Here is a 13,566-nt window from a genome sequence, read left to right as displayed (position 1 = left end):
GATTGGCTGAATCATTGATTAAAAGTTTGCAAATGATTGCTAGACCAATGATTATGAAAACAAAGCTCCCTATTTCTATATGGGGACATGCAATTTTACATGCTGCTTCATTAATTCGCATCAGACCAAGTGCATATCATAAATACTCCCCATTACAGCTTGCATTTGGTAAAGAACCAGACATTTATCATCTGAGAATTTTTGGATGTATGGTGTATGTGTCTATTGCACCACCACAACGAAAGAAAATGGGACCTCAAAGAAAGGTTGGAATTTATATCGGTTATGATAGTCCATCAATCATTCGATATCTTGAACCTCAGACAGGCGACGTATTCACAGCACGTTTTGCTGATTGTCATTTTAATGAGGAAATCTTCCCAATGTTAGGGGGAGAACAAAAACATACCGAAAAGGAAATTACATGGTATGTATCATCATTGTTACATCTAGATCCAAGAACAAAACAATGTGAAAAAGATGTACAACAAATTGTACACTTGCAAAGAATAGCAAATCAAATACCAGATGCATTTGCAGACACAAAGGGGTAACTAAATCATATATACATGCTGCAAATGCCCCTGCTCGAATTGAAATTCCAAAGAAACAAATGGAAGATACTCATGATGTCATTAAACGCCTGAAGCGTGGAAGGTCAGTCGGTTCCAAGGATAAAAATCCTCGAAAAAGAAAATTCATAGAGAAACACGATGATCACAAAATAAAGAATGATGTTTCTGAAGAAACACATGATGATCACAAAATAGAGAATGGTGTTCCTGAAGAAACACATGATGATGCAAATGTTCTGTCAGAACCACAAACTGACGAGAATCATGAAATCTCTATCAATTACATTAATACTGGAAAAATATAGAACCGAAAAGATATAGATGAAATTGATGATATATTTTCTTATAATGTGGCAATCGACATCATAAATGATAATGAAGATCATGAACCAAAATCTTTTGGTGAATGTAAAAATCGGCAGGACTGGATAAAATGGAAAGAAGCTATCCAGGTTGAATTGGATTCGCTAAATAAACGTAATGTTTTTGGACCTATAGTCCTTACACCTGAAGGTGTAAAACCTGTTGGATACAAATGAGTTTTTATTCGAAAGCGAAATGAGAAAAATGAAATAGTAAGATATAAAGCTCGACTTGTTGCACAAGGTTTTTCTCAAAGGCCTGGAATTGATTATGAAGAAACGTATTCTCCTGTGATGGATGCAATTACGTTTCGGTATTTGATTAGCTTGGCAGTATCTGAAAATTTAGAAATGCGTCTTATGGATGTTGTTACAGCTTACTTATATAGATCACTTGATAGTAATATATATATATGAAAATCCCTGAAGGATTTAAGATGCCTGAAGCACAAAGTTCAAAACCCAGAGAATGTTATTCTGTGAAATTACAAAGATCATTATATGGGTTGAAGCAATCCGGTCGAATGTGGTACAATCGACTAAGTGATCACTTGATGAAAAAGGGAAATGTAAATAATTCAATATTCCCTTGTGTTTTCATTAAGAAAACAACATCCGGATGCGTAATTATTGCTGTATATGTTGATGATTTAAACATCATTGGAACAAATAAGAAAATTCAAGAAGTTGTGTCATACTTGAAGGAAGAATTTGAAATGAAGGATCTTGGAAAAACCAAGTATTGTCTGGGTTTACAAATTGAACAAAAAGAATGTGGAATGTTTGTTCACCAGACAAATTATACAGAAAAGATCCTTAAATGTTTTAATATGGATAAAGCAAATCCTTTAAGTACTCCAATGGTTGTTAGATCATTAAACATAGAAAAGGATCCATTCCGTCCATGTGAAGATGATGAAGATATTCTTGGTCCAGAAGTACCATATCTAAGTGCTATCGGTGCCCTTATGTATCTTACAAATTGTACAAGGCCTGATATATCTTTTGCCTTAAATTTGTTGGCAAGATTTAGCACATATCCAACAAAGAGACACTGGAACGGAATTAAACATATATTCCGTTATTTACGAGGAATAACAGACTTGGGACTTTTATATTCAAAAGATGCTAATCCAAGTATAATTGGTTATGCTGATGCTGGATACTTATCTGATCCACACAAGGCACGTTCCCAAACTGGATATGTATTTACTCGTGGAGGCACTGCAATATCTTGGCGTTCACAGAAACAAACGCTCGTAACAACTTCATCAAATCATGCCGAGATTATTGCACTACATGAAGCAAGTCGTGAATGTGTGTGGTTAAAATCAATGACCCAACATATCCAAATTTCATGCGGATTATCATTCGATGAGAAGCCTGTGATACTATATGAAGATAATGCTGCATGTGTTGCTCAAATGAAAGAAGGATACATAAAAAGCGACAGAACTAAACATATTCCTCCTAAGTTCTTCGCATTCACCAAGGAGCTTGAGAAGAATAAATGTATTGATGTTCGTCACATTCAATCAAGTGAAAACTCATCAGATCTCTTCACAAAGGCACTTCTTACGTCAATATTCAGAAAGCACATATATAATATTGGGATGCGCAATCTACGAAATTTGTGAAGAATTGTTCATGTCAACATCAGGGGGAGTTTACGTGACTGCACTCTTTTTCCCTTACTATGGTTTTTATCCCAATGGGTTTTTCCAAGTAAGGTTTTTAACGAGGCAGTACAAAACACGTAATGAAGACATCATCGTATCATGATCATCATCACAAGGGGGAGTGTTGAAATAATATATTTGAATATTGAAAAAGTAATAGTTGAATATTTGAATGTTGAAAATAAGAGTTGTAAAGTTAGAAATTTGTGAATGATGATGTAGGTAATGATGTATTTTATTTTTAGATTATGTGTAATGAAACTCTATAAATAGATCTCTCATTTGTGAAGAAAATCACAATTGAGTAGAGAGAAAAATATTATAAAGTGTGTTGGTTGGTAAATTTTGAGAGTTTGAGATTTTTACTTTTTATCATAAATTTTTACTTTTTCACAACAATGACAATATATTTGTGTAAATTCGTTTTTTTTTCCTTTTTGGATGGGTTGCATAAACTCGAGTTTTTATCTAATGCAATTCTTTTGAAATGAAATGATTCAATTATAAATTTTATAACTTATCAACAATTTATTATGACAAAAATGTAGTCTTAAACTCTTTAATATCAAAGTAATCGAATTTTTTTTTCCAATCGAACCGATAGATATTCATTATTGGAACCGAACAAACAAATCGGACAAAAATTAAAAAAAAATGATTTACAAAATCATTTATCAAAATATTTACTCACAATAAAATTTCAAATATATTAAAATTAAGCTGTCAGCTTTTCTTTTTTAAAAAAATCTTGTGGTAATTTGGGGATGGTTGTTTTCAATTCAAGGGCAATAAAGTCAATTCCTTAATAATACATCTAGTCTGTATATTTCTTTCAGCGCTCTCTTCAGACTTCATCTACCAAGATAATGAAGCTTTTTGAACTCAATCTTCTGTTTTTTGTTAATATTTTGAATGCGAAGAGATTAAAGTGAAAATTCAGACGTATAGCTTGAAATATCTCGACGAATTTAATGAAATCCACTTCTTTGGAGACAATACAGACAAGGTAGGTTATCTAGGCATCATTGTGATATATTATTTCTCTTATTTTCTACTCTGAAATTTGCAAATTACTGATATACTAACCACTTGGTCTATTTGATTTTTTTTTTGTTTATATAATTAATTTACCTAAATTACCTCTCATAAACCTGACTTGTTTAACTACAATCATTTTAGTGACATCCGACAGCTACCTCAGCATGTATATCAATGTATTTTTATATAATATTTCATATGAAAATAAAGTATATAATTAACTAAACAATTTATTTTTATCATCAAATGTTTATTCCAAACTCAATCCAGTAACTTTCTTCATTTTATTTTACCTCAAGACATGTTTACCTAAAAAAAGAAAAAGAGGACGATCATGTTAAGAATTCATTTTATCTTAAACATGATGTTGGCTCCTGGTTGTCAAATGCAAGAGTTGTATACCAAAATTTACGGAAGGAAAGAAGTCTTAGTTTTACCATTCTTTCCATCATCTTTTTTCAGTGTCTCCTGCAACCACTGATACTATGTCTGTACAAATGTTCAACTCTAGGGTAAAATGCTGTACAATTTCCATGTCTCTTTTTCTTCATTTTAGTATCAGGTTGACTATACCTTTTGGTTTTTTTTCCTCCCGTACTAAAGCATAATGCGGGGAGAATCATATTGCTAGCGTTCCTTCAATTAGTTGGTTCTCGTCCGAAGAATCAGAATGCTGAGATTTTGGTTTACTCATCGTTCCGGAAAACCCGTAACCAAGTGAGCTTCCACTTGTTTCAGAAAGCTGTGTACGAAGAAAGTAAGGTACTTTTAATGCATATATTAAATCAATGGACACACACATAAACGTATAAATGTATGGGTTGTGAAACATCAACTAAAATACTGCATCTATTAGTGCTATTTGATACCTCTGTGAGCTCGGCGAGATGGCGGGATCTGAATTCATTGATTGTAGCTGCTATCTCTGATGTTGGTAATTTGGCCTGAAAAAAAGGTTCTTTCATTAGTTTACACTCGTATAATAAGTCAACAATGTCATACGATTAAAACTAGGGTCGTCACAAGAGCAGGTCATGCCTTTCAAATGACAACAATATGCGACATGCTAACTGCCAAACACCACCTAAAATTATCGGTCTCGAACCTGGATAGACCAGTGTTGCAACATGATGACAAGCAGTGTTAAACTACAATCACTTCTACTATCAAACTGTTGATGGGGCATCTTCAACAAGTGATCGTGAAATTGTCTACATGAGTGTTGGACTGTATGCAAATCTGGAACTAGTTCTTAAGCTTGGAATCCTACCGAAATCTAGTCACGCCATGTGAAATTTTCTAGTTTTAAATTTGGGTCTATTTATCAGAGTTTTCTTTTTGAAAAAAAATAGAAAATAAATCTCATTAGTAAGCGTGGAACAAAATATGAACTCAGATCTGAGAACAGTACGTAACAAGTGATTAAAAAGTAGTGCCGTCTCTCTTCCCTGAGTGAAACCCGAAAGAAAAGAAAAAGGCCAGAAATTAGTCCAAGGTGGGAACATAATACTCAAAGAACATGCTTTGTTGAAATATTAACGAAACAATAAATGTAAGAAAAGTTCGTCTTCATTTCAAACACAGGTGAAGTTAAATGAATTAGGTGAATGTCTTACTTGTGCAAGGACAGCAGCTGCCAATTGCAAACTAGGTTCCAAAGTCTCGGGGACAACCTGTTAAAAATAGTTAGCAACTTTTAATACGCAAACTTTACTCAAAAGAGCATAACAAGAAGGAAAATGATTCCAAATCATTAACCCTAAAACTTATCTAGTAGTTAAAACAAGAAGAAAAGATGAACCACAGGAAAAGAAGTCACAGAAACATACTGCAGTTGCCCCAGCTTTTTCTAAATTTAGGCCATGATCAACATCGTGAGCACGGACAAATGTTTTCACGTTTGGAAAATACTTGCTCAAAGCCCAGACAGCTCTATAATTTGCGCCAGGACTATCTAAAGTTACTGCAGCAGCACATGCTCTTTCAGCACCAATTTTGTGGAGGACCTGACATCCAAAAATGAGAGGAAGTAACAAAATGCCTTTTCCCCCCTAAATAACCTGATCAGATTAATCTTATTTAAGTGCTGCAGAACATGCTCAGTCACCTCTCGACTACCCGCATCACCAAAGTATACAGGAAGATCAAGTGCACGTCCAACAGAAACTCGATCACTGGAATGTTGAAAGTTAAAGATAAGTATCTACAAGAGACAATAGTTAGCCTACTTATCCAACTTCGCTAGTGCTTTTTGTTAAAAGAGAAATTCAAATATTTAACCAATGAAATATCCACGCTTTGTTTGAAAAGTGTTAAAAACTGTCCATGGAAATAGAAAACTAAATGCAAATTATAAATCATAATGAGCGAACTCCAAATGCATAAAAAAAAAAATTAATGGTGAACTACGGAATTTTCCTAATCAACACATTAGCAGATAATTCCATGTAGGAAAAGGCCGGCCATACCTTCTTACATCAAGAGCAACAAAAGGAATCAGTCGCTCTGAAAGAAGCTGGGCAATAATCTGTAAGATTAAAGACAAAAAAACATCTACTTACGTGACAGAAACTTAACATTTAGATCACATTCTAGGTAGGTGATACTGTCCATAGAATGAAAGCATTTTACCATGCATGGATTTTAAGTTTATAATACCTGACCAACACGTCCAAAGCCACATATAATTATATGGTCTTGTAGATCATCTGTCTGAAAAAATCAGAAAGAAAAAAACAGAGCATTTCATACTACACACTAACATGCATCAGCTGACATAAAGAAAATAATGGCATGCAAATAATCTCATAGAACAACCAAAAGCAGGAATATTTCATTCACTTAACTGTGAAACCAAGTCACGTAGCATATTATACACAAGAGGACAAATGAAAAAGAAGTTCAATTGCCTTGTTCATGCAGTTCTTCATCTACGGAAATTACATGAGTATATTGTGGAAACCACAAGGTTTAGATTAAAAACAATGTATCTCATGCATGTTACCAATCAGCAATAAAAAATCAAACCACAGTCGGTGTAATTGTACCAGATGTTACTCAATAAAAACTTCATAAAAACTATCACTTAACTGCAGCCTCGACAATCTGCAATAACTAAATTATCAAATATACACAATTGTTCACGTATAAGGATTGAACTCACATGTTTGAGGATACCGCTTCACCACATTCAACTGAAGTAAGACAAGAAAATAGAAGGAAAATAAAAGATAGTAAATCTTGCTTTTGATCTGAATAGACTAATTGAGGGTGCATTGGCTGAGAATGAAAAAAGATCATTCCAAGGAATCTAGGCACTAAGACATACTGAATAGAGTTCCTAGGATAGTTAACAACATCATCTTCTACATGAGTGCACAAAGAAACAAAAAGGTTTCACAGTTTACCTCATTTTCATCAGGTAATAGACTTCGAACATCCTGCAGTTCAAAGCGAGAAGCTATCAATTGGCCTCCAGCAGCTAACCATGGTGTGAGAGCCATTGAAATTCCAACCACGAGAAACAGCAATGATGACAATTGGGAAGACATTATACCCTGCCAATAAGGCCAAACAAATAAACAATCAGTTTAAAATTTAGATAAAGGGTAACGATCTGCACTGATTTTCGTATCTCATCTGACTTGGCAGCAACATGTCCCTATTAATTAGACTCTGGTAACAAATTGCAAATAATATATTAAAAAAGTACTCCATCTACACTGTTTCACATCAAAAGTAAGAACAGTAACAATTCAACCAGGACAAAAAAGGAGGAGAGAAGCCCACACACACACACTGCCATCCAACAGAAACCAAAAGAGGAGCGAGAGTGACAATTTTATTTTATTATTCACTATGGCCTGCTTATGTTCTCAATGGTACTGGCTTCAAAGTCCAGTTTAAATTAAGATCCACAAAACAGTCAAGTGTTACGTAATGCAGAGTACTTCTCAATCAGTAAGCAGTAATCCACTGAAACTATTTTCTAGCAAAATAAAGATTTAATGACTGGTGTGAATATTTGATTTAGCCAAGATATCAGAGCTGAGCAACATAATAACGGCCGCAGGTGTAAATTATAAGGAAAACCTGGTTAACAGCTTCACCAAATGCTACAAACGCAAATTCTCCACCAGGTGCAAGCAGAAGGCCAACTCTTATCGCAGATACCATTGAAATACCAAATATTCTGCCAACAAGTGCGACCAAGATGGTCTTACCAGCAATTAGAAGCCCCAATGATCCGACAATAACTGGGAAGTTCGAAACTAGAAGTTTTGGATCAATGGACATTCCAACCTGTAAATACACATAACTTTCTAAAAGTGATAAAAAAAAAACAAAATTGTTCAAGCACTCACTTTACTTTAGAAATATCAAATTAATTATAAGCAATAGAATCATTTTCATGACAAAACATAACCAAATGCAATAAAAGATGCAAGTGCACAATATCATATAACAATCATTTTTTTAAGTATCTAACAAAAATCTCCAATATCTGATGGAAAATGAATTGCTAATGGACTTTACAGCAAATCAATATGAGAAGGTGAAAGCATACCGTCATAAAGAATAGACCCAATAGGAGACCACGGTATGGAGCAATATCGGATTCAACCTGTAATGAGAATTCGGTTTCCGCCAGAAGCAAGCCAGCCAAAAATGCTCCTAGAGCCATTGAAAGGCCAGCCTGTTTGCAAATAAAGAATGACATCGATAACATATTTAGGACAAACATGCAACCATGATAACTAATAAAAAAAGTATCAGCTAATAAAAATAAAAGGAGCTTCCTACCCTGGCAGTTAGGAGACTGGTTGCCAGGATGACTAGAAGTGTATTCGCAGAAAATATTTCTGCATTTTGATTCTCAGCGATTTGCTTGTAAACTGGGCGAAGCAGCTGCACAAAGGAAGAAAGATGGAATGTGTTTAATTTAGAATAGTATAAAATCAAAAGCTGCATGTTTTGTCGTGGGATAAATATTAAGGTTCCATAAAAATGTCCAACGGAAAGATTTGGTAAAATTTCCTTGAAAATAACTCTGGTTGAAAGCATATATCCCACAATCTGGAGTAACTCTTCGTCAACATCTAGAAGAATTATGATACTTACCAATCGTCCTCCAGCAATTATGGCTGAGATGGCAACCACTGCCTTCACAGCAGCCAATCCAAGAGCTTCAGCAATGGCTTGGAAACCAACCTAAAAAACCATAGGGATATTGCTTATCAAGCATCATCAACTGAAGTGCAATAATAGATGTTTCTGGTCATTACAACTGAATAAGCAACCATACAATATGTGTGATGCCAAATAAAGCGTGTCAATAACATTCTTGAACTATAGGACAACAGCATAGGGTGAAAATTAAAAATCATGTCATCGATTTCTCTTCAGCTGAGTGAAAAATAACAGTGATAGAAAATTATTACCCCTCCCTTGGATGAACTCGGTGAAATAAGTGGTATTAGTATAAGCAAAACCACCACTGCTAAATCCTGAAATAAATAAAATTGCATAAAAGGACGGCTTAACAAATATCAGAAGAACAAAAACTAGAAGGAGATCCATAAATAAAAGACAAAAAAATAAAGATAGGCATAGTAAGAAAGAGATAAGAGAGATGAGGATGTATACTCTACAAGACTGGTACACAAATACCTGGAAGAGTAACACAGAAAACGTAGCTCTCCCATGCCGTGATGTACTCTCTCCACGTTCTTGAAGTACCTATAGATATCCCACAGATACATTTGATATGACTCATGGCACTAAGAGTTGCTCTTACAGCTTATTTTAAATGAAAAAAAAATCATTAAGAGTAAAAGCATGATATCTAAAATGAATAACGAGAAGCAGCATAAACTGTCACAAATTTTCAACAAACTAAATGTTGTAATTGAGAAAAAAACGTCTACAAGACTGAAAAAGCACAAACATCTAAAATGCAAAACAAGAAAAAAAAATCAGCACATACTGCGATGTTTACCTGTAGCACAACCGCGGTTGAAGATAATGCAATGCCATTCCCTATGACAATTGCAGCAGGACCCGGCAGCCCAGACACATATCGAGCAACCAACCCAACAACCACAGCTGTGACCAAGACCTGCATTTGTTAATGTGAGCAAAGTCATGAAAAGGGGACTCATATTATGTTATAAAGACTGTCCTACAATTAAATTTACAATATTATGGAGTCTATAATCACCTGAGCAGAGCCCAATCCAAAAACATATTTCTTCATTGAACTTAGTCTTTCAACAGAGAGCTGCAAGAAATAGTAAGGTGAAGGTCATCTCCTATTTCCATATGGCTGTAACGTGTGGAAAGTGAATGCTTTAACAAAATTTGAATTTGAAAAATTCATTGGATCTACCTCGAGGCCAATATTGAATAGCAAGAAGACAACTCCAAACTCAGCTATTGCCTTAGTTGCATGTACATTGCGAATAATAGAGAGACCATAGGGACCAATTAAGATCCCAGCGGCTAGATATCCAAGGACAGGACTGCCTGAATTGCAACAGAAAAAAGATTTGCCAGCAGTAGCAACTATGGGATCTAAAATTCATGGTGGAATATGGACAGCATAAAAATGATCTACTGTTTTTAATCACATTTGAGAGCATGAAAAGAACCAAGGAAAACACAGAAACAGGCTTCTGTATGATGCACGAACCATACTATCATCATAATGCCCTTTCCATATTCGCTAGGCCCACTGGGATTCAGAAAAAAACATACTCAAATTCCACATACCTCCAGGGATTTTCTGGAATGTGGGAACAAATATAACACTCGCAAGTAGTAACCACACCACATCAAGCAACGAGGCTTCCTCCTCATTTATCTGAAAAAATAATAGATGCAGTCCATATTAAGAAACCAAATTGTGCAAAATCATATACGGACAATTTGAATGTCAGGTTTCTAATCTAAATTATACAAGTGCAAGTCAACTGAAGTCATGCCTCTTGATGAGGAAGCATGTCCATTAGTTTCTTCATTTTCTGAGGAAGATTTCTCAATTTCCTGACCAGAGGCTTTGCTGTAGTTGACACTTCATCTATGCTAGTGGTCATTATGTCTGGTTGCTGAAATAGCTGGGAGATCTTTTCACCTCGATTGATGTATAAGGTAATTCTGTAATTAAAATAGAAGCATATGTAATTTGGGCATTTTTTTCACCATATACACATAGCAGAAGCAGCACCATGTCCATCAGAGCAAACTATTACTAAATAACTGACAAATTCAAGCATGTATTTGAGCAACTAAGTTAATTTTTACAAAATAGTGAAAATCTCCAACAGATACTAAGCATACCCTGCTCCAACAATCAGTGACCCAACGACCAACTTGGACAAGTGCTTACGAGCAGACTCCACTACACCGTGAAAAACTGAAGCTGGGGTAAACTCTTCCCCATCCGCAGCAAAAGAGAAATATGATGCAGAAAAGAATCGGGATGATTTCTTCAATAATGCTTTGGGAGTGCTTAAAGGAGAACTCTCCCTAGTTGATTCCTTCTGCATTTCCTGTATCTTATTCTGAATAGTTTTTAACTTCTCCGTATCTGCTTCAATGTCCTCTGATAAGCCTGCATTTAACTCTTCACTCTCTTTGTCACGCTCATCCAATAAAATATGTTCCTCCAGCTCAATTATCTCCACTAATTCGGTTTGCCCCTCTCTATCTTTCTCAACAGCATCATCTGTAGGACTTTCTAAAGATACCAGATCAGTGACAGTTCGCTCAAAATCCACTGCGGCGACACTCAAAAGATCAAGGTTCTTCTCTGCCCTCTGTAGTGCAATATATGCTTCATCGACACGTTGTGCAGCCTCAAGTTCAAGAGCAACAGCTTGCTCTGCTAAAAGCATTATGTTTGCCACATCTTCCTCTGCTTTAGAAACTTTGATTTGAGATTGCTCTGCAACCATGTTCAACCTGTCCACTTCCTTCTGCAACTCTTCTTTCCTGCTTTGAACCCTTCTGAGTTCGGCCTCACAATTTACCAATTGTTCTCGACACTTTGTTATGTCATGCTGTGCAGCCAAGAGTGCTTCCTCTTCACTTGATTCTTCCCCTTCAGTTTCAAACTCGGAATCATTTTCTTCAGAATATTTAGGAAAACCAATTTTTTCAGTTGCAATTTTCTGCGAATTCACAAGATCTTGGAGTTTAGCCTCAGCCACAGAAAGGGCAGTTGTTGCCTTCTGGACACCTTCTTTAGCAGAAGCCTCTTCATTTAAGATTTCTTGTACATTACTAAGGGCATCATGTACATCACCCCATGCTTTTGCAGCCTCGTCCTTCAACAATATAGAAGCTTCTGATATTTGCTGGGCCTTTTCCTCAAAAATTGCGCTGTTATTGCGTGTAACTTCCAACTCTTTAACAGCTTTCTCCAACAAGTCCCTCAGTTCATCCAAATCTGCAGCCTCCACTCCTTCCCCTGATATTTCCATGGAGGCAATTGATTCGAAGCCTGCCTCAGCATTTCCAGTCTCGCCCACTTCTACCTCACTTCCATTTCCATATATATAAGCTACCGATTCATTTCCCTGACACTGTGACAAACCGACAGGCCTTGAAGTTTTAAATATATTTCCACATCTATAAAAAGAAGAGCCAACAGATCTATGACACCACGACCAAAAAGTGTCTTCATTGAGAAAACGTGGACTAGCAGCACGAGGACTATATCTAATGTTTTTCTTCAGCTTCTTTCCTGAATGTGCTTTTAACAGAAGCCTTGAATCTCCAAAAAATTTACAGCGACCGTACTTCAAATTTGTTGTCAAATTCAAGTGTTCCGATTCCCTGAAATCTACAGCTTCAACTCCGTAAATCACATTTGATCTAGATATACTACACGCGATGTCCATCACTCCTATGTTGGAAAGAGTAGATATTCATCAAGAAAATTCACATCAATAATACAATGATCTCTAGCTTGAGATCAACCTGACAAAAACAACAAAGAAACATAATATCTTCATGGAAAATGGCAAATTATAAACAATCAAACTAAGCTATATAACAATTCATCACCCCAAAGCAAACATTTCTTTCATATTTTCCTTCGTAACCAACAAAGGGAAAAAATGTCCCGGTATACCAAACTCAGCAGCAAATCATAAAGAAAGAAAAAATCTCGCCTGAAAACAAAGAGCCAGTTTAATGTACTTGCGAATAAAACTTCCATTTCTCTAAAACTATGCTAGAACTTTGTTAGCCGCACTCCTTGGGTCTGCCCGGGGGTACCCATGCCTAAATATGATTAAGTGTAATTGCTTCTCTCAGCACACGCTTCAGCAGATGAATAGTCACGTTTACCTATACTCGTTCACGCATGAAGCACAGATACTGATCACATGCAAACACATATCAAAATCATGTAAGCAAATATATCAACTGAATCACGTGTAAACTTCTAGAGATCACAAAGACAACAATCGACGATCTATTTCCAAGTCGCACTAAGCATTAACCTCTCACCGACCTCGTAACAAACACTTGGCAGCACAAATCAACTCCACTAAGTTCACAACATAAACACAGCGAATCAAATCGAACCTAAGCATTTCATAATTTCCCACAGAAGAGCTTGAAAAAACACGATGAATACGTGCGAGCGAGCTAAAATGAAGAGTAGAAATTGCAACTTACCGATGAAGAGATGGTGCCGAGGAGAAAATGGAGGCGGAACTAACCAAGGGAAAGAATTTGACACAGGAAAGAGACGGACGTTATAACGGAAGAAACTTTGAGCTTCGAAATTTGTCTTTTCTGAATCGCGAATCTAATGGCAGGTGAATGGCCGTCTGCGCCACTCCGTTTGGCGAGGCAAAAGACTAAAAACTCAGAAATTGAATTTTTTATATATAAATTAAT

General features: G+C 35.8%; 1 protein-coding gene across 5 annotated transcripts; it reads right to left on the bottom strand.

The window, feature by feature from the left end:
* Positions 1–3,927: 3,927 nt before the first annotated feature.
* LOC140815344 (K(+) efflux antiporter 2, chloroplastic-like) lies at positions 3,928–13,558 on the bottom strand. 5 transcript variants are annotated; one of them, XM_073174466.1, is made up of 21 exons: positions 13,175–13,292; positions 10,993–12,562; positions 10,638–10,809; positions 10,426–10,516; positions 10,043–10,179; positions 9,875–9,934; positions 9,653–9,772; positions 9,325–9,393; positions 9,096–9,161; positions 8,776–8,865; positions 8,458–8,562; positions 8,222–8,350; positions 7,747–7,956; positions 7,062–7,211; positions 6,313–6,366; positions 6,123–6,181; positions 5,762–5,828; positions 5,484–5,660; positions 5,271–5,327; positions 4,524–4,598; positions 3,928–4,396 (listed from the first exon to the last, which is right to left on the bottom strand). In XM_073174466.1, the coding sequence occupies exons 1-21, from the start codon at positions 13,254–13,256 to the stop codon at positions 4,274–4,276; spliced, it is 3,663 nt and encodes a 1,220-aa protein (XP_073030567.1). In that variant the 5' UTR covers positions 13,257–13,292; the 3' UTR covers positions 3,928–4,273. The 5 variants fall into 5 exon arrangements, with proteins under 5 accessions (XP_073030567.1, XP_073030568.1, XP_073030569.1 ...); XM_073174467.1 differs by having other exon boundaries at positions 13,249–13,276; XM_073174468.1 differs by lacking the exon at positions 13,175–13,292 and adding an exon at positions 13,342–13,558 and having other exon boundaries at positions 3,929–4,396; positions 10,993–12,636.
* Between the last annotated feature and the right edge of the window lie 8 nt (positions 13,559–13,566).

Source organism: Primulina eburnea, chromosome 15 (assembly GCF_022965805.1).
Source record: "Primulina eburnea isolate SZY01 chromosome 15, ASM2296580v1, whole genome shotgun sequence".
NCBI classification, from domain to species: Eukaryota; Viridiplantae; Streptophyta; class Magnoliopsida; order Lamiales; family Gesneriaceae; genus Primulina; species Primulina eburnea.
Note: the sequence above shows the minus strand (reverse complement) of the source record. Positions and strands in the feature narration are given on the sequence as shown.

Bases quoted from the DNA above. Each gene is read 5' to 3' on its own strand.
- LOC140815344 (XM_073174466.1), bottom strand. From the start codon at position 13,256: ATGCTTAGGTTCGATTTGATTCGCTGTGTTTATGTTGTGAACTTAGTG. The intron at 10,810-10,992 runs GTATGCTTAGTA...TTTTAATTACAG, and splicing joins TCACTGATTGTTGGAGCAGG to AATTACCTTATACATCAATC. The intron at 7,957-8,221 runs GTATGCTTTCAC...GTGTATTTACAG, and splicing joins TGGGTCTATTCTTTATGACG to GTTGGAATGTCCATTGATCC.